Raw genomic sequence first — 20,655 nt, forward strand, 5'->3', positions numbered from 1 at the left:
TCCCTATCCATTCCCACTTCCAAACAGGACGCTTCCCTGGGTCATGCAGAGAGAGAGTGAGTGGGGGTGGGTGTGTTGTATGGAGAGAAAGAGTAGAGAAAGAGCAAAAGGAGGCGGGGGCCTTTAGAGCAAAAATGCTGCAAAAACAAGAACCGTTAGCTTTAACGTTTACGCACACTCTGCTTTGGAGAGAGGAAGGAACTGGAAGTGGGTCACTGTGTCTCAGGACTCCAGAAAAAAAAAAAAAAGAAAATAGAGAGCACCAGAGCGGGGGAGAAAGGAAAACTGAGAGTCAGTGGTGGACTCAGGCCAGCTAAGAATTCACTGGACTGAAATGTACAGCAAAAAATTAACAAGGCAAGAAGGAGAAGGGGGGAAAGCCTGGACACTAAATTACTTGAGAAATGTTTAACTGTGAGTCAGAAAGAGGGTAAATAACAAATTAGTGGTGTTTGCAAAAGCGTTACTCCTCATGGGCACACTTTCATCTTGTGTCACCAAAAGCAGATGTGACACAAGTGCAAGCCTCAAAAGCAGTGCACAAAGAGGCACGTTTCAATTTCAGTCAGTTTCTTCCTATAGATACCATATCAACAGTTTAGCACTATAAAAATAGACCATGCTGAACAAAAAACAAACAAAAAAATACATACACATCAAAAACGAAATGCATGTTTTTCTCTTTGTGCATGTTTGTGTGCTGCCATTGTGTGTTATCTGTCAAAATGTGGTTGCAGCAGTAACACTAGAATTAGTCAGTCCTCTATTGAACTGTGTCATTGAACTCAAATAAGACATGTAGCTGAGGAAGCAGACATGCAGTGGGAACCAGCTTTTCTGCTTGTGCTGAAGTTTCCTCTGCTGACTGGCTTGCAGCATGCAGTGGTGAAACTCAACGAGGTGCACTTGTTGAGTGTGTGTGCTGGCGCTTCTCTGTTCCTCTCTGGGCCCTGATGGTCCTCAGGGTTCCTCTTGTTTTTCTGTCAGGCTGAGACAAAGACCTTATGTAAGCGGCAGTAGCAGCAAACACTGAAGAAAGCCATCAAGGTTCTGTGGAAGGAGTGAAATCAACAAAGGGTAAAGGGATGAACTGCACTAACATGGATGCCTTTTATTAGACATGTTCATGATTTTTCCTTCTCTGTTTTTCATGCGTGCTTCTTTGAGTTCCCTTCCCCCACTGTTTACTCCTCTTCAAATCAATGTTGTCCAGTATATTAGTTATTCTAGCCACAGTCTTGTCTCACTTAACTATGGGCCCAAGCCTTACACTTCCATGGATAATTAATTTGGAAAGAGTAGAAGCTTTGGATGTGTGCCCCTATGGTGGGCTTTATCTTCTTTCTCTCTGATATATTCTATTTTTCCACTGCTCAACCAGCTAAAACACTGATGTTCGCGTCACTGCTGTGTGCACATGAAAGCAAGAGCATCAGAAATGAACCAAAGTGAAGGAGTTTCTGCCAAAAGCAGCGTAAATTCCCATGGGATGACTTTAACTCCCATTTATTACTCTAGGGAATCACAAACATCATCGTTTGCTACACATACATGTGCACATGTTGCTTCCAAACCAACATGTTCAAGTTTTCAGTGCAGAAAGTCCTTACTCTTTATTGTTTGTGGCTTATTATTTTCTCCTAAATAATGCACCAGCCTTACTTCTATGTATGTGGTTCACAAGAAGAAAAATGACATAGACTCGTTTAAGGTTGCACAAGGCTCAGTAGTTAATCCTACTTAACCCGCAAGTAAACAAAAATATCAAAAGTGAAGTCTTTGGATCAAAATACACAACATTTTGTTTGTGTTCTTTGGTTATGATACTCTGGTGTGTATCTTTGGATTTAAGACTGCTGAGTGAGGTAACCTGATGCAAGTCGTCTCATATGATGTTTTGGTTCTTTCACTCAACAGCATTGTAATCACGTTTGATAGCATGAGCTCGTGTGTATATATGTATGGGTGTGTGTGTGTGTGTGTGTGTGTGTGTGTGTGTGTGTCATGGTCTCCACTACCCTCATTAAGTTAACTGCGGTTGACTTGCCAGGACTTGTCATGAACCTCTATTTGGCCTGTGGTTCCAGACTGTGTGTGTGTGTGTGTGTGTGTGTGTGTGTGTGTGTATGTGTGTGTGTGTGTGTGCTGAGGAGGGGGCGGGGAGTTGGGGATATGTCAGTTTAATCCGCTGTCAAAGAGAGGAACAGGAGAGTAGGGTTGAAAAACAGCCTGTCAGTCACGTGTGTTTTCTCTCTGTATGTAACCAGAGTTTGTCTCGTTGTGAATGAGTTCAGAGTTGGAATAATACATTATGTTTCCCTCAACTGCCTTCCTGTGGAAACAATACATTCATTAAGAAAAACATGCAGGGGAGGAAAAAGAAATGTCAGAACAGGCAGCTGTTTTTGTCTGTGAGAGTTGTGAGTTTGAAGCCTGTGCCCAAAGAGCAGATTTTTTTCTATCAGCTCATTATTTAGCAGAGTCAGGGTGTGCTCTCATTCCAAGAGATAGTGACTCACAGTAATACAACTGTCGTGTCTCAGTGGAACCAGATTACACACGTCGGCTGGGCCCACATCAGCAAAAATACAGCGTGTTTCCGACTGAGTATTGCGTGATGTCGACTCACATGAGACGAGATGTGGATGCATGATGAAGTGAAAAAGCAGAGCAGTGTGTAAGCAGTAAGGCCTGTTGTGTCTGTGCACTGACATATGTAACAATGTGCTGTGTTTTTGTGTGTTTGGTTTGTATGTGGTTGGTGTAGGGCTGTGCCACAGCACATAATGACAAATGTTTGCACCCAGATCCTTCAACAAACATCAGAAGAATAGTTTTGTCTGTCTCCTCCTGTCTGACAGCTGTGGTATATTAGCGTGGGGACAGCTGATTTACAATGCTGATGATAACACACTGCAGTCATACTTCAAACAAAGAGGCCAAAGACACTGATCCAGTGACTTGGTCTGTCTTAACCAGTGACAGCTGGTGGAAGATCTTCTACGAGGCACATGAAAGCCTCGTACTGGACGTCAGGTATCACTGGTAGGTGAGTGATGGTTGCAGAGACATTTGATGAGTTTAAAGCACCTGAAGACTTGGAATCAAATGATGAGTGTTTCTTTATAACGTTGATTCTTTAAAGCAATGACCAAAGACACAGTTGAGTTAAAAAAGTCTCTAGTTATACATGAATAAGATTCACCCACTCAAAGATTCTGCTAATCTGCTTCATCAGGACTGTGGAGGTGTGGTTAAATCTGATTTCATTGGCATCTCTCTGGCAACACAGGCAACCAACCTGAACAAAACCTTGTTTACTACATACTGCAGTTACTTCACTATTTTATTTGAGTGTCCAAATTCTCTGGGTGAAAATTGGGCTCTTCACCCAGAGAATTTTTTAATCCTCCATTGGAATAAAAAAAAAAAAACAAAATTCAACAACAATTTGACAATGTCACATTCATAGATGTGAAAATCATAGTCATGTAACGTGGAAGACATAAAACGATGAAGGTTCATTTGTGTCCCAAAATTTTATTGCTCACTACAAAGTAAAATACTGAGTATCTATTATGTAAAGCAGTGGTACCCATCCCTTTTGGCTTGTGATCCCTTGAAATCTAATTAAGGCCTCTCATTAGAGATTATGGACATGAGTAGTGATCTGTTTCAGATAGTTTAATTTGAAGGATCTGGAGACACCTCAGATGAATCTTGGAGTCGTTAACCCTGAAGTTGGGAACCAGTGATATCATGTATAACAAATGCACTTATGTTGTTAAATTCTGACTAGCACATGGAAATATACGACATCACCTGTTTTTATAGTCCAGTATAACCAATATCATTCCAACTTTGGCAGCTAATGTTGTACTCATGTACTGTTGGACCCTGTTGCTTCCAATAAGAAGCTGATTAAGAAACTAGGCTTTTGGAGTCTTTAATGTGCAATGTGACAGTCTTGACGTGTTGAACTTTAGCGTTGAATGGGTTTTATCTGGACATATCTGGTTAGACCTCTCGGTAAATAAAGAAGCTTTGCATGTGTTAAAATACCAAGTCAAATGCAGTTCAAAGCAGGCCCTTCAAAATGACCCAGGGAGATGTGCACATATTTTCAAAGCCACATTCAGAGAAAAAGACAAACATAAGTGGCTATAATTTAACATGCAGGTTAGGAAAAAGCTCAGTGCTGCTTCATTACTTTGGAAAAAGGCTGGTAATAATGCAAAGTATATGGAATTTTGCAGTCCCCTTCAGGGACCCATCGTGCACCGTGCTGTCATTTACAGTGGCATTTTTAAATGTCACATGTCCACGAGGCACAGGATGTGACTTGACAATGTGGTAAGTGCATGCAGATGCATGTTGTTTTTGCAGCACCAGGCCACTTTTTTTCCCCAGCATTAGCAAATTATTAAGCTTCGGTGGCTGTGGACCTTCTTCTGTGCATTTAGAGAGAAAAAGGAAGTGTAAAGTTGCATGGCTTGTGTTTATTCCTTATCTGCCGTCCAGGGTGACATCATTATCAAGACTTCTGACTGTCATTTCATCTGCAGATTACATACAGCAACTATATAGCCACAGGAAACATTCCTTACTGTCATGTAAGAGCTTCATTTTTGACAACTGTGTCAAAGTCTACAACATCAGCTCTTGTGTTTGGGCCCGGGAATGCATCTAATCTCTCACACAGCAACCTGTATTTTGTCATCCCCCATGCTGCCATAAAGCATCCACTGTGTGTGCTGTTAGATACAGTATGTGGCTTCACCTATGACAGTGGAAATTTCTGTGTAAGCAGTCACAGTATGCTGGTTGTGCAAATGAGATTTTATCAGCAGGTGGAATGAAAAGGGAACAAACTAATATTTGTTGAAATATTTCAAAGTATTATTAAATATATTTAAAACTATGGATGAATAAAAATAATAATATTGTGGATGGTGATATGACAATACCATCACTTCCTAATTAAGCGAAAACATCAGTCATATCAAGTGTTTAGAGGACGCAGAAATGTAAGATCTGAAAAGGTCTGTCACCGGTCGCCTAATTTTAGCTCTCAAAACTGTTGTTTTCGGGAAAGCAGAACATCAATCACCCTGTGCCAAGAAAGTTTTAGTGGTTGTAACCATGTCGTCTGAACATCACATGTGCCTGTTGCTTCAGGAGCATCCAGTGCCAAGCGACCTTTGATCAAAATCTCCCCCAAACTGTCACTTTAAACTCTTTGTGCCTTATTAGAGATTGTGAATTTGTGAGAGTGAAACTGTCCATTGTCTCCAAAATAAATACATACTTTTTGTAGAGAAAAAAAAACCCCCACCTGTGATACTGTTTTCATGTATTTGTGGATTTGTAGTTCCTGCTTTGTGCAGTAGCTAGTCCTGCTCTGTGGACAGAAAGGGGTTGATGACTCTGATATGAGATAAGAGAGAGGGAGAGAGAGAATGGGACGTGCTGCAAGGCCACATCTCACATAGTCCGTGCCAGTTTGCAATTTGTGTAACCTACACATTCCTTGAGCTATGGTGAAGCCATAAAGTAATTGGCAGGAGTAATTACTGCATACTGTAAATCACATGTCTAATGTCACCATGGAAAGAGAAACAAAACATAAGGTGAATTTCCTCTAAATCATATTGCAGACTTTATATCTTCTTTTGGCACACTGCCATCGGTTCCTGTTTCTAACAGTTTCACCTTTCCACAAATAAGCTGGTAACTAGCCTTGTGTGACATCAAAGTATGATATAGCTATATAGCTATTCTATTCTATTCTTGTATGAAATCATTCTCAATTTAGTACGCTATGATCAAAAACACTGTATTTATCTATCTACCACATCTTGGTGTATTTATGTAAACTGAAATACACAATAACTAAAAAAAAAAACAAACTTCCCATTGTCATTTATTGTGGGTTTGTTGCTTTTGAGTGTGTGTGGGTGTGCACATACGTGTGTACGTGCTAAGACGGGTCAGAGGAAGTGTGCTGATGACTGTAACTGATACGAATAAAATTTCTGAGAAGACAAAAGGTAGGATCCAAGATTTACAAAGAAAGGAAGCCTTTCCATGCAATTTCCCCATTATGGGACTAATAAAGGTGCATCTTATCTCTTTCAGACATCCCCTGCCTCTCACAAGCTAAAATACTGAGTTATTTTAGTTCAATTCAAATACACTGCATAAAACAACCCTAACCCTATCTCATTTAAGACTATTTTATAAATAGTCTTAAGTTGAATTTTGTTTAAACCCAACTAGATGTTTAAAAAAATTGGTCCAGTGCCCATCATGGCTTCCTTGTTAATCCCACTTTGAATTATTGATTAATTCACTTCAGGTTTTTTAATGCAGAGCAGCTAACAAGTTGGGAATAATGATAAACAGCATAATGATGAACAGCATTTCACACATCACGGCTGTTTATTGTAAATGCCTGTCTACATGTGGCTCATCGACATGGTATGAAGCACGCTGTGGTTACCAACACCCCTGACTGGTCGAAGGCAACACCTCTAAAAAACTAACACACCCTCATTATCAATGCTGCATTTAATGCCGATGGTTTGGTAGGTTTACACTCAACTGCACTACCAAAGCTACTGAGCGAGAGCTCAAACTTGGGTTTCACTGTGAGGGTTATCAACCACAGGTATGAAATATGGGGAAAACAATAGAGGCGGGGCATTGGAAATACTGAGTTTCCCTGTTCCCCTTTACACAAGGGCTTTACACAAAGACACACACGCACACCGTGAGAGAGAAAGAGAGAGAGGTTGGATTAGCATTTCTTCAAATATAACAACACAACTGTTACTCTTTGCCTAAGTTCTCATTTGCCATTGACCCTACTTGAGAGCCCATGAGCAGAAAAATGTAAAAGCCTGTACTCTGCTGCCCTCTTGTGACCAACTGACACAAACCATCATTGATGCATTCTGATGGAGTTGGATCTATCCTGGTAGGTTTTGGATATGATATTAATCTACATTAATAGATGTATTTATTTTATTTCACTTCTATTTTTCCAGAAATATCTCAACTGTAATTCACAAACCATATATATTTTGTAAATATGAGTAATAGTTCAATATGTTCTAAACCTCGTGGGCCAAAATAACAAGAGGAAAGAAGTACATTTTATGGATAAGCAAGGCTGGCAACATCTTGAGGCCCTCAAAAAGGAGCCCAGGGAGCCCCACCAAGAAGAGTGCCATGGACTAATCTGACTCCACATCAGCTGAACTTTGTCCAGCAGCAACATAAACCCAAATTTTTGAAGTTGTAATATATGTAGAGAACATATTAAATCCAAATCACTAGGCGTCACCATCAGGTATGTAGTGGTACTCCTTTTTGTGCACTTCAGGTGAATGCAGTTCAGGTAAATGTAGTTAAAACTGATTTAATTTATTGACTTCAAAACAACATGCAAAATATGAGGAAATGCTGTTATAAATTCAGGCCTAGCTTCACAAACCATTTGGTACTATAAATGGGATTTGCAGAAATAATTCAACTCTGTGAGGACACAATTCCTAATACCATACAGTAAATATTTTCACATTAAATACCTCTGCCGCGTGTTCACTGATTTCAAATGCAGGTGGAATATTTATGGCTCATGCAAACCACCACTGAGCAAAACTGGCTGCTCAGCAAACCTTTGTACACAACTATGTTTTTAAATAACATGGTTACATTTCACTGCAACTGCAAAAGAGAAACACGTGTGTTGTGGTGCGATGCTCAGCGGAGCAACAGCGTGTGAATACAGCCCAGTTGAGGCAGCCTCCGTGCGGCTGTTGCTGGGAGCTCCGGCCAATCAAAGCCGCGTCGCTCCCATACAAGTAGTTTGGGGGCTGGAGAAGCATGACATCATGCACAGCTCCGAGCCTCTCTGCGAAAACAAAGACTGAAACATCTTTAGCTCAGCACAGCAAACTACAGTCGACGACAGAGCCGCCTGCACCGTGATATCCCGCGGTGCCATCCGTAAAAAAAAAAAAATTATAATAATACGCCGGGAGTCTGGCCCTGGTGTCGGGTGAGCGGAGTCTGGGAGGGGCATCCGTCCGTCCGTCCGGGGGAATGGCGGATGGGGAGGCCGCCGTGTGCGTGGAGTGGGACAGCGGTGATGGGAGTTTAACAGAATAACATCCCACCTGTGCATTTTTATTTCCTCTGTTTAGTTTGGTATTCAGCTCTGGTCATGGATCCTGAGAAAAAGTTGACATTCTGCCTCGGGCTGAAGGCTGAGGAGGTAACGCACTGCACAGCTTTCCTCTCATACACACACACACACACACACGCTGCTGTCAACAGCTGGGCTTTAGTGATTCTGCAGAGCAACATGCTTTCCTCCGCCTGTTGTTGTTGTTGTTGCTGCTGCTGGCAAACAGTCGCTTCAACTTGTCGTCTGTCTTTTGATTATTTTCGTCATTTGACATATTTCTCGAGACAATAGCTGCATTGTCTTTGCACCATTGCAGCAAATGGTTTGTGTTTAGTAAAGTCCGGCATGGTTTCTGTTCAGTTGTCTGTAGTCAGTGGGCTGTCTGTGATGCTGGGGCCAGTGCATAACATCTTATAATGATAAGTTTTAGAGATGTGGGCCTTCTGACACACAGCAAAATATCCTGAATATCATGAAATAGTGTTACAAATAGTTAACATTTACTATGGTGACTAAAATGAAATTATAAATTGATAGGGCACAGACATACAGTCAACTTTCTCTGGCAGCACGAGGTTATGGATCATATATTATTGATTTCAGTGGTAGTTTGTGACTTGTGTTGCAGAAACTGCGGCTAGATTTGAAGTTGCTTGCTTGTTTCCAGCATTGTAGCCTAGAAAACTTGTGGTAATGCAGCAAGAATTTAACCCCAGTTTGTGCAGGCGTGATTAAAGGAGCTTTTACAGTCTCATAAATCTAATGTACAGTTGCTTGTCCAGCAGAAGAACCGCATACTGCTGATTCAGGATACTGCTGGTTCACTGAGGATTATGTTACTTGTTTCAGGTCTGTCCTCTGAAAGTATTTATGCTTACGTGACTGTATTTACTCCACAATGAAAACTACACGTGTTTGATGAAAGTATTCAAGCACACAGAAACATCCTTCCATACTTTCAACATACATGTGAGATGTATGTTAAAATTACCCAAGGATACCTTTGTACTCAGCCAGTCATTTTCACATGCTACAACAGCTAAAAAGACACGATTTCATGAATCATGAACATTTTCAAATTTTGAAATCAAATTTAAACTGTTGGGATAATTAAGTATATTATTGCCAAAGCATATTGTACTGGATTTACAATCAAAAGTTAAGTCAGTTATGCTCTTATACAATATTTGTTGCTTCCATGGCAATTATTGTATTTTTGCTTTGGTTTAAGATTGTGGTGAATTTTATTTGAGGGTTTTTTTGTTTTTTTTTAAAGAACTTTGGCCTTATGTTGTCAGGCAGACAGCAGAGTCTGACAGTCTTGTCAGTGACAGCGAGTCACACCTGACAGCAGCAGTTTGTTTCAGCATTAAAAAGGGAGACCTTAACCTCAACTTTATAAATATTTATGACAACTCACTTCAGCATAATCTTGACCACATCATGTAAAATCAAGTTTTCACTTTCCTCACCTTTCACTAAACAGTATTTTTGTGGCAGTTTACAGAATTTTGCATGCGATCCTACAACTTCTCACAGTCGGCCTCCCTCACTTTTCCTGTCAGTCATGGTTTTTGCTGCGATGCTGTGGAGACCTTTGGGACCCCATGGGTGGAAACCATTTGCGGTTAGTCCGTGGTCTCTGGGGAAACCTGAATGATCTCCTCACACTCCTGCATGTACTCAGTGCTGTGTGGTGGGCTTACCACAGGAACTCAGCTCGCCATCACTGCTGCCAGAACATTTCCCCTCTTGACTTTGACTTTCATAACAGTATAGATGCTTAGTCATATACTGCCTGAGGTTATACAGTGGTCTCCTTGTATCAGAAACTTATTTACCTATAATTAGTTGTTGCAAAGTAGATGAAAAAATACAAACTAACACACAGAACTTGCAAAAATTGACTTTGAATTCTTGCACAGATTCTTACTTCATACTTATCCTTTGATCAGATTGTTTCTGATTAAAATCAAGTTTGGTTTATCAACACTAGTATTAAAAAAAATTACTCATCCATAGTAGCCCTGAAGCTCATGTGTTCATGTCCGTATAGTGCTGCCTGCTGCCTCATGTTCTGCTGTGTCTTTGCTTGGACATTTCTCTTCCACCAAAGCATCATGTAATGTTGTGTTGTGCAATCACCTGTGGGTGCATCAGGTGTTGAAGACGTGATTACTATTCACAGGTTCATATGATACACTACAGCAATTATGAGTGTCTCTAGGTTACTATAGTCACATGTATGGCCTCAGAGAAATGTGTGGAGTTGGTTGCTTTATGAAATTTTGCTCATTGCCATTTGGTACTTTGTAAACAGACGGTAGTTGGGTTTCTGAACCTGTCAATAGCTGTGCATGCGCGCGCACACACACACACACACGGTATGCTTTAAAAAAATGAACATGTTCATCTCTCTCTCACACACACACAGTGCAATCTAGGGCCAACATTGTTCCCCATGCTGACTACGTAACCAGGATAAGTTGTTAACAAAAGAGGTCTCATTTACATGGCTGCAGGCCTGATGTTAAACGAGGTAGCGAGCCCCTATTGTCTCCACATTGTTTTTTGACAGTGGGCCCACATCCAGCAGCTCACACACACACATTTTTTCTTTTGACTCGCAGTGGGTCTGCATGGCATTTACAGAGGCCTGAGTGACACACTGAATTTTGAAATCTGCACAGTGACAGAATTTCATTTGGGTGGTGTAAACGTACATACACTGCAGATAATACCACTGAGTGCATGTACCACTACTGCAGATAATATCTGGACACAACTCATTGTACGATCATTCACTAAAGGTGCCTCCGTCCTTATAGGTTGGTCAGTCTGTGTGATAGTTTATTGCCTTCTTAGATGCTATGCTTCTCAAAATAGTCCCACTTGGAAAAAGATATACTTTTAAAATGACCTGATAAGTGACTTTTGTATTGCTAGAATGCTGGATTTTAATAATTTATCTGTTCATTTATTTATCATGTAAAAATGTCTAAAATTTGTAGATTCCAGCTCCTCCTCAAATGTTAGAATTTTCTGTTTGAAATTATTGTAACAACAGATTTGGACTGTCAGACAAAAAAAAAAAAAGCAATTTCAACATGTCAGCTTGTGCTTGAGAGTTTTTCTTTCTGATCTTATATGTACTAAACAGTTCATTGGTTAAACAACAACAACAAAAAATCATTAATGAAAATAATTGTACTGTTTAAATTCATCACAATTTTAGAGGTGTACGCTTTACATGCACGTGTGTGTTTGAAGTCAAAGAGGAAAGAGCACAGGAGGGAGCATTTTTAGGAGCGTGTCTGGGAATCGGTGCCTTCTGTCTGCACAGAGGAGAAATAGGTTTTGTTAAAAAGCCATTGACCTTCCCATCTCCTTGAAGGGCCAGGAGTGTAGGGTAGCCAGAATCTTCAGCGGGAAAAACAGGCCTTTAATGGCCCTTTTTGTCATGCTTGATCACTCAAATGAAAACACAGTATAATTAGTTTCTTGTTAAACATGAATCATGTCATTTGAAACACGTGGAGCCAATCTTTTGTTTGTTCTTGCAAATTTACATCGTCTCGTTTCTCTTCCTGCATAGCTGTTCCATCTTAACCTTTGTACGTTTCTGTCTCTTACCAGATGACCATGTCCCTGCAGGGGCTGGACGGTACTGAAGCTGCTACGGTACGGAGCTCGACCTTCAATCACAACTCAACATGCCATGCCGCTGGATAATATAAAACATTGTCCACATGAGTTTAAAAAAAAAAAAGCCTCCAAGCGTAACCACAGTGGTTGCTATGGCAGTGCATAATTATTTGTTAGCACTTCAGAGTCTCATGTGTGGTAACTATGTACATAGTTACAGATTTAGCAACCTCTTCTTGCTGCATTATTATTGTGAGTTCTGATTTTGCTGAAGTGCCTGATCTCATCTATGCCCCCTTTTCCACAAGCATTATGATTTGCCGGCTTTTTATGATGTTTCAGACATTTAATATTTAATGTCTGGGATAAGTTCTTCACTTGCTTGTGTCCTTCACAGTGGCTTTTGCCAATGACTAAGATGTGAGTGCAGAATTCACTGAGGTCTTTTCATTTCTCATTTTAGGTGGCTGTTTCTCAGAAGGAGGCTGACATGCTAACAGTTAATAAGGTGTGAAGTCTGTTTTGCCTAATTTAGCCTTAATCTGTAGCTGTTGTCTGAAAAAAAAACCTTGCTTTGTGTCTTCTTATTGCGTATATGCAAACGTTTGCTGACTTGACCATGATAATACAGTGATGACATGTCAGTGCTGTGTTCCAGCTTGTTAAGCTGTCCTCAAGTGGCCAAAAAAAAAAAAACAGCCAAGGGTGATTTAAGGTTAATCCACCTAATAGCTTTTCTGGAGCTTTCAACTGCCTCTAATGGTGTTCATCAACAGATGGAGTTTGATCTCAACCTTATCTTCTGGTTAAAAGCTTTGAAAAAAGCTAATGAGTGGACCTTGAGTCAGGATTATGTTATCAGACCTACTGTGCTAAGGTGGAGAATGAACTCTCACACTCATACTGTGGTCTGTCAAAAAGAAAACCATAGCCATGCCACGCTTTACAACTTTCTCTCTGCATTCACATTATTTCCACTGTGGTTATATTGTGATGTGGTGTTTTGTCCACTAGGTGGTGAAGCAGAACGGGGGTTCTGGTAGCCAACCTGTAGTCAGCCCCAAGTACTGTCCTGGAGTAAACAACAATCCAGGCTACCTGTGTGAAACAGGACACTGCTGTGGAGAGACAGGCTGCTGTACCTACTATTATGAACTCTGGTGTGAGTCAACTGTCTGACTTCTTGTCCACTGTGTCACTGTAGACAGGGTCCTGAGGCAGTGGTGGTATTTTGTGACATTTATCATCCACTGTGACACACAAAAATCTGATGTTTGCTTACATTGTCGTCACATATTAAGATCAAGCTCCTCTCTGTGAACAATCTGACAAATTCAATCTTGGTCACACGGATAGTCATAAAACATTCATGCATTCGTCCCAAATTTCTCACTCGCAGTTTTAATAACAAAAAGTGACCCAAACTAACAAACTGCACATGACTTTCATACATTCTTATTTTTATGTAATTTGTTTAGTTTTTATTCAAACTAAACTCAAAGGAAATTCTTTATTGACATTAAATACCTACTTCAAGTATGTTGTCTGAAAGTTGATATTGTAGTCAAACAAACAAAGCTATGAAATAAATCTAAAGTTGTAGGGTATGTTTTAGAAAATGATCAGTCGTAATGTGAAACATAACAATTTATGTGTCATGCGGTGAAATATCTAAAACTGCTGATGTTGTCTTTTTTTATAACAGTTTATACCTCCATGTAATCTGAGTAGATCAGAGATATAATTCAGATAACAGAACACAACTTAAATGTTTGTTTTTCTAATGGTGAACACTGGGTTCATGTCCTGTTTCCTTCAGGGTTCTGGCTTTTGTGGACGGTTCTGATTCTCTTCAGCTGTTTCTGTGCTTACCGCCACCGCCGGGCCAAGCTGAGAATCCAACAGCAGCAGAGACAGAGAGAGATCAATCTGATCGCCTATAACGGAGCCTGCAACTACCCTTCCTCAATGCTGGACCTCAGTATGTTTATTTCATCTTTATTCTTTCTACACTCTGGTTAGCTGCAGAGTCTGAAAAGATTTCAGACTCTGCCTTGGTGCAAGTTCTGGTTCCCTTGTGCCTTTTTTCAGGAAACGGAGAACCTAAGCACACCTACGTTTTTGTTATTTTATTAGTTGTTACCATGGCAAAAGCTACTCTTAATGGGTTCATATAAAAAAAATCACCAAACAACAAAACAAGTAAACAATGCTTAGTAACTTCAGTGTTTAAAAATAAGGCTGGTGTTATTCTACACTTTTCTTACTGTCAACAAGTTCCATAAAAGACCAAAACCTACAATGTGCTACTCTGTTTCTCAGTATTTTCACTGTGTGAAAATTAGTTTCTTCTGAAGATGTAAATCTTTAAATTAGATTTGTTGGGGACTATTTTCAGCTGAGGATTAATACACGTTTAGTGCTTAAATAGATATTTACTGCAGCAGGACACCCAGTGCAACAGTGTGGCTCATGTGTTTTTAATAGTTTTTGGACTACAATGGAAAAAGCACAGAGCTATATCAGGCTTTGGCCTCACAGATGATACTTGTTAGTAGGATCAACTTATTATTTGTTTTGGCATTTTCAAGTGATTTGCTTTAATTTGACAATTAAAAAAAAGTACAGAATCAGGCAAGGGAGCAGATGCTGTATCTGAGTTGATGTTTATTTTGTCACAGGTTTTCTGGCTTCCTTCAAGTTGCCCTCCTATGAGGAGGTGGCTGCACAGCCCAGCACCCCTCCTCCGCCTTACAGCTCTGTCTTTGCCCTCCAGGGAGGTACCATGGGGGGTCCTAGCTCCTCTTACCCACATCATCACCACCACCGTCACCCCTGCCCTCCCTATCTGGGCCCCGGCCCCAGTGGCCTGACTTCCTCCCAGAGCTCTGACAACTACACCAGCTGCTCCTGCGAGTCGTGCTCCCTCACCTCCCCCTCGAGCACGTCCTTCTCTGTCCAGGTGACGGACGAGACGTATGACAGCAGCCACATCTCCACACCCAGTGAAGCGGGGGGCGACTGTGCCCTCATGCCAAGGGTTGGGGCCACCTTCACGCCAACGCCCTCGCCACCACCTCCATCACAACTTCCACCTGATGTTATACCTGCAGCCACTCCAGATGTCATACCTGTGCAGAGACGTTCCTCAAATGGCAGCGGAGGAGTCTCACCTCCTGCTCCACCACTTTCTCTTCCTTTACACTCTCGTCCTTCACACCCTTCCCGCTTCCCACTTTCTCCCCTCATCCTGTTATCTTCCCTCCCTCCTGGTCAAGTCCATCCTCTCGTGCTCTCTGACCCACTTGGAGCCATGGCTGTTCAGAAAGAGAAAGAAGATGAGGCCTCACCTCATGGTCCAACCCCAAGGCTCACACCGTCTCCCCCTAAACAGGCTCTATTGTCCTCAAATGTGGCTGTTTTCACACACTGCAACAGCAAACAGGAGCAGAAAAGAGAAAAAGAAGAGGAGGAAGAGGAAGAAGAAGACGATGACGAGGATCATTTCCGGCATCGACGACTAACGGGAGACTCGGGCATTGAGGTCTGTCGCTGCCACGTGAAGAGGGAGGAACAACAGGAAGAGGAACTGCAAAAGGGGCATTTTGGTAAAGGAGGGAAAGAGGCTATGAAGGGGGAGGAGAGGGCAGACGCGCTGCACGACAGCGTGGACTGTTCCCTCCGAGCGAAGGCCAATGCGCAGTCACCTCTCCTGGACGACTGCGCTGAGCAGCGTGGCCACGTCTCATCATCCTCCAGTGTCATCCAGAAGACAGACGAGGCCATTATCACTGTGGAGTCCTCGTAGGCTGACAGCCAGTGAGATGTAGTCATCAGATGTTTACGATTAATGGCATCCTTACAGATCAAGACTAGTAGGTGAAAAGTTGAATCACTGAAGAAAAGTCTTTCAGGTCTTTATGGTGGCAAGCCAAGAGTCAGGATGAGAAATAGATCCTCTTGTTTTCTCATTATGAGAACCCGACAACTGAAAGTCATATTTAGGAGAAAGCATATCTTGCTCTTTGAAGTGATGAAAAAAACAAATGAAACAAAATCTTTCTCCTTCCTTTTCCCACATGCTAACCAAATCCATTTTTACAAGTGGTTCAGCATCAACATATCAGCATCCCTCTACCGCTTACTTTTTATATCTTTTCTCTGCATGATGCGGCATCGCTAAAATAGCATTTTAGCTCTTTGCTGTGAAAATCCAAATAGTCAGTGGTTCCCAACCAGCCGGTCAGGAGCCCTCAAAGGTGTCTAAAGATAAATAAGAGGGGCCAAATGAGGATTAACAGAATGAGAAGGAAGAATAACATAGTTCTGCTGTACAGAATTATATGCTAATTTCCTGATGTTTCTCTAATCTTGGCTTTATTATGTGAAATTATGGATAGTTTCTCAATTAAAGATAATTCAAATAAAACAATCTCAAAAGCGCAAATCAATCTGTGGGGGAACTGCTCACCACTTACTGAAATATGCAGTGTATGATGGATCTCAGAAGAATATTCCTTCAGTTTAAGGTCATAAGGCAAAAAAGTTTGGAACCACTGCCTAAAATAGTATAGTGGCAGTATAGTGGTATAGTACGTATTACTTCTGTAATCCCAGGCAGTTTGATCAGCATTTGTAACCATAAACAAGACTGTTTATCATTAACTGATATTTTCTTGAATAAAATAAAAAAAAGATATTCAAGGAGTATGTAATGTAAAATGAAAGAACAGTTCATTTTCAAAAGAGCAGCTTGAAAACAAGAGTTATATAATCTTAAATTACTGGCTTCAAACTTTTGAAGAACTCGAAACTCACAAATGTTGATCACTGAAATATTCATAATGTTTCTTTTTTGTTATTGTTGTAGGGTGAATTTTTTCTGTCACCAACCTACTTCCCTCTGTTTATCAGAGGAAATAATGACAGAAGGCAACTATTATGACTGATTCGAGGGGTGGGTGTTTTATACGTTATGTCTTATGTTGGTCCCTTAAGAGAAAGGGGTGCAAACCTTAATTAAATTGTGTGGGTGGCAAAGCTTTACATTGGAATTATGATTACACGTTGTTTCAGACTGTTATATGAATATACTGTACAATTACCTGACTGTTTTACTTTGGATGTCACATGTTTGAACGTGTTCCTGGTTGGTCATTGCCATTTTTACAAGGCAATGTAAATCTGATTCCTCCATGGGTGGACTGTTGAGTTTTTACAAGGCAGAAACTTTAAGCCTAATCTGTTCTCTGATAATGAATGTAAAAGGTTATGTATTGCAGCAAATATATATATATATATATATGCTTATATATATATATATACTTAGATTGTTTACAGAGAAGAGTTTTTATAGCATGATACTTGAGTGAAGTTGTCTGGAAGAGTGTCCAGAACTGCAGCAAGGCAATACATCTGCCAGGTGTGGGCTTTGAGAGGACACTGTCTAAGTTGAGTAATGCTTATTAAATATTAGAGATATATAAAATGTCTGAGGTGAAGGTTTAAAGTCACGGTCAGTATAACGCTTTTTTGATTACTGCTGTGGCGAAACTTGTAGTCACTTCTCAGAGTTGGACTGCCTTTCTCTAATTGTATCCTGGTTGGTCCTGTTTTTATCTGTAAAACCATTTGTTGGTTGATGTCCAGTTGTTCAACATCTGTCACTAAAGAGTAGTCTCTGCCTCAGTAGGTGGACTGTGATACCCTTAATTGATGCTCTGTACTTCCTAGGGTTATGTGAAGTTAGTCTCAGTACCTAGTGGGAATAGCACACATGTATTCTCTTGTAATTAATTCTCAGTACATAACGTACTCATGAATAGAGTAAAAGCTTTAGAGGGCAAGGATGTCTCATATCTCAAATCACATTTTGTACACGTTTGTCTTGCTGTAGTTCTTATGAGACTAATGTCAATGCAGTTTATTGACTAGAGGCCACTTGGTTGTGTCCTTGGCTCAGTGCAAAGCTGACTTAATTGTCTAATGCCTGAAGGCAACGCTTTCATCTCATTTATAGTTCTGTGGGCAGAAAACTTTGCCTCGACTCAGCTCTACAATACCTTTATTTGTCAAAGACAAGTTATGTGTTTGCGTGTACATTAAAAAGTCCATCTAGGGAGTGCAAGTAGGTTTGTATAGCAGTTTGGTTTTGCTATGAAGTGGTCTTTTTTTTTTTTTTTTTTGCTATGAGGTGATCGTGCCATCCTTGATCTTCTCTGTTCAAAGCTCCTGTGCAGTGACTCACAGGTGTGTCTCAGAGGTGACGGAGACTGTTCAACCTCTGAAACATATCAGCATAAAAGCCTTTTGGCTGCTGTTCATTTTTTGACTGAAGTCAAAGGCAGTCATTTTCATTATTTATAGCTGGTGTGTGTGTGTTGTTTTTTTTTTTTTAAATCAAAGTATATGGTGCCTAGATAAAAACTAGACTTTCTTTCAGGCATTCTATAGTTTAATGCTGCTATGTGAATGTGTGTGTTTTCTGTTAATTGTGTATATTCATACATGAAATGAGCAAACATTTTCCAGCAGTGCATAGCAGTCTCTTTATAAAATATACACAGTAAATGTGAGACTTGCAAAAATTGTATTTAGCAATAGTATTCACACTTTTTTCCTTATTCTAGTTAATGCTGGTTGATAGGAAATTAACTGTTGTGAAAAAGACATTTACCTCTTCATTACTGATCCGTGAGCTGTGCTGGGCCGACGCCCTTGATTGTACATAACACAGCATTTTTGATGCCTTTGGCTTAAGGTTTCTCCCAAGTGCAAACTCAGATTATCTGGTTTTACCTTAGCCCCAGTTTGTGCCTTTTGTGTATTAACATCACATTTGAGTGACATTGCTAAGCATTGACATTTCTGAAAGATAAGTACCTGGCCAGCTTTGAAAAACCCGAAGGTATTTCCAGTTTCCTCAGAGACTCTTTATAGACTCTTCTGTCCATCTTGATAAAAAAATATAATCATCCTTCCACTGCCTTATATAAAAGATTTTTAACCCACTTCCCCGGTTGCAACTCTGTTTTTATTCCACAAAGATTGTAGCTACTTAGATAGGAAATAAACTTGCCACTTGGGAAAAGGGTTAGAAATCTCTTACTGGGCAGTGGACTGAATAATTTTTTATCCAGATGGACAGAAGAGTTGTTGAAGATTCTGAAAGTGTTGCTGAATGACCTTAATGGTTGAAGATCATTTGATATTGCTTTTTCAGAAAAGCGGATGTTTAGCCCTGTGACTTATAATGATAATACATGAGAGTCACAAACTGGGGCCAGTTTTACCCCAACTCTGATTTCACATCAAAGCCAAACTGAGTTCAGTGTATATAGAACTAGTTTAGTAAAGCAGCTTGTATGTACAGACAAAATGTCCAACCTCTACCCTCATTTCCACTGTAGGCCAAGGCCTGATATAAGACTGTTACCTCGCTGAGTTTTGACTGCAAAGGACTGTTTACTTCTCCTTGTCAAAATAGTATTTACTCTATATTTGTACTGACTTTATTTTGTAATGGCAAGAAGTGATGAATTGAGAAACACACACACACACAGAGCCCACATTGGTACGGCTGAACTAGTTTGCCAGGAAAAAACAAAACATCAAGCCCTGTTGATACAGGATAACTCAAAACTGTTTGTCTCCCGGGAAACAGAGCGTTCTCCTTTTACTCCTGCAGCTACGGGACAGCAGGATTTATAGCAGTATCTATATGTGATTGTATGTGGAATAGTTCAGATTAATATTACTACAAAATGTGGTGTTCTTTGAGGGTATCTTTGTGCAATTCTACCTGCAGCTCTTCAGTGTGTTGTACGCATGTGTGAGAGAGTTATTGTCTGCCGTGTTGTTGTGGTGTTAAATCATTGTCGCTTTTTATGAGGCCAAAGTTGAGTGTTGTTGGTATTTGTTAACATGATATTTGTCGATATAAATATCCAAACATTTTTATGTCATCATGAATATCAAGTTGATTTTGTATCTTGGTGTATAGCATAGACATTTCTGATGCATACTCTGATGTAAAATCCAAACAATGAGATTCTGTCACAATTTTAAATACATATTTGGTTGCACATCTTTTGGTGCTTTTACAGAAGGTGGGGTTGTGTTTAGATTTCTTCGATAGGAGGGTTTTTTTTTTCCTTGATGCTTATTGGGATTCTACCATGTTGGACACCCACATCTGCGCTAATTTGGTCAACAAAAACTGTGGATTTTGTGTCAAAATAAATGCGAACAAGTGCTACCAAATACGTGTCTGTACTTTTGTGAACATTATACACATCTGCAGTTGGAATTGCCCTGGGGTACGGGTACCAGCAATGTTCTGCTTTAAAGTACAGCAAATGTCTAACTTTTATTTAGGCAGGGAATGAGCTGAAAACGCCCACTCATGACTAGCTGTCACTGTGACTCAGGATGAATCACCAGGCTGCACTCACTCTGAAAGCTTCATCTTTTTAGGAGCGAACCATTAGAGGAAAAATGAGTATGAAATCTGTGATGTTGTCTAGCTGATGGCACTGCGTATCAATGCTTACAATCATAAAATGTAGTATTAGAACAATAAGTCGTTTTCCAGTAATACATACTTGTTATGTATCAACTATGGCCATATGCCTTTAGAAGATATATGTCTGTTCGTATTGTCTGTTCTCATTCTTCTTCTCAAATGTAATACTTAGCTGCCCCAAGGTTAGGTTACTAACCAGGCAAAGCAGATAACTGTGTGTCACAAACTCTAAGGGCCTCAAGAATGAGATGTGGTTTAATCAAATTGACTGGTTTAATCAAAGTGAATATTT

At 40.3% G+C, this 20,655-nt stretch overlaps 1 protein-coding gene across 1 annotated transcript; it reads left to right on the forward strand.

Moving 5' to 3' along the window:
* Positions 1–8,100: 8,100 nt before the first annotated feature.
* LOC121180804 (phosphatase and actin regulator 4A-like) lies at positions 8,101–17,964 on the forward strand. Its single transcript, XM_041036454.1, has 8 exons — positions 8,101–8,281; positions 11,831–11,875; positions 12,303–12,347; positions 12,854–13,001; positions 13,659–13,820; positions 14,521–14,600; positions 14,639–14,667; positions 14,705–17,964. The coding sequence occupies exons 1-8, from the start codon at positions 8,231–8,233 to the stop codon at positions 15,645–15,647; spliced, it is 1,503 nt and encodes a 500-aa protein (XP_040892388.1). The 5' UTR covers positions 8,101–8,230; the 3' UTR covers positions 15,648–17,964.
* Positions 17,965–20,655: the final 2,691 nt, after the last annotated feature.

This window comes from Toxotes jaculatrix, chromosome 4 (assembly GCF_017976425.1).
Source record: "Toxotes jaculatrix isolate fToxJac2 chromosome 4, fToxJac2.pri, whole genome shotgun sequence".
In the NCBI taxonomy this organism is placed as follows: Eukaryota; Metazoa; Chordata; class Actinopteri; family Toxotidae; genus Toxotes; species Toxotes jaculatrix.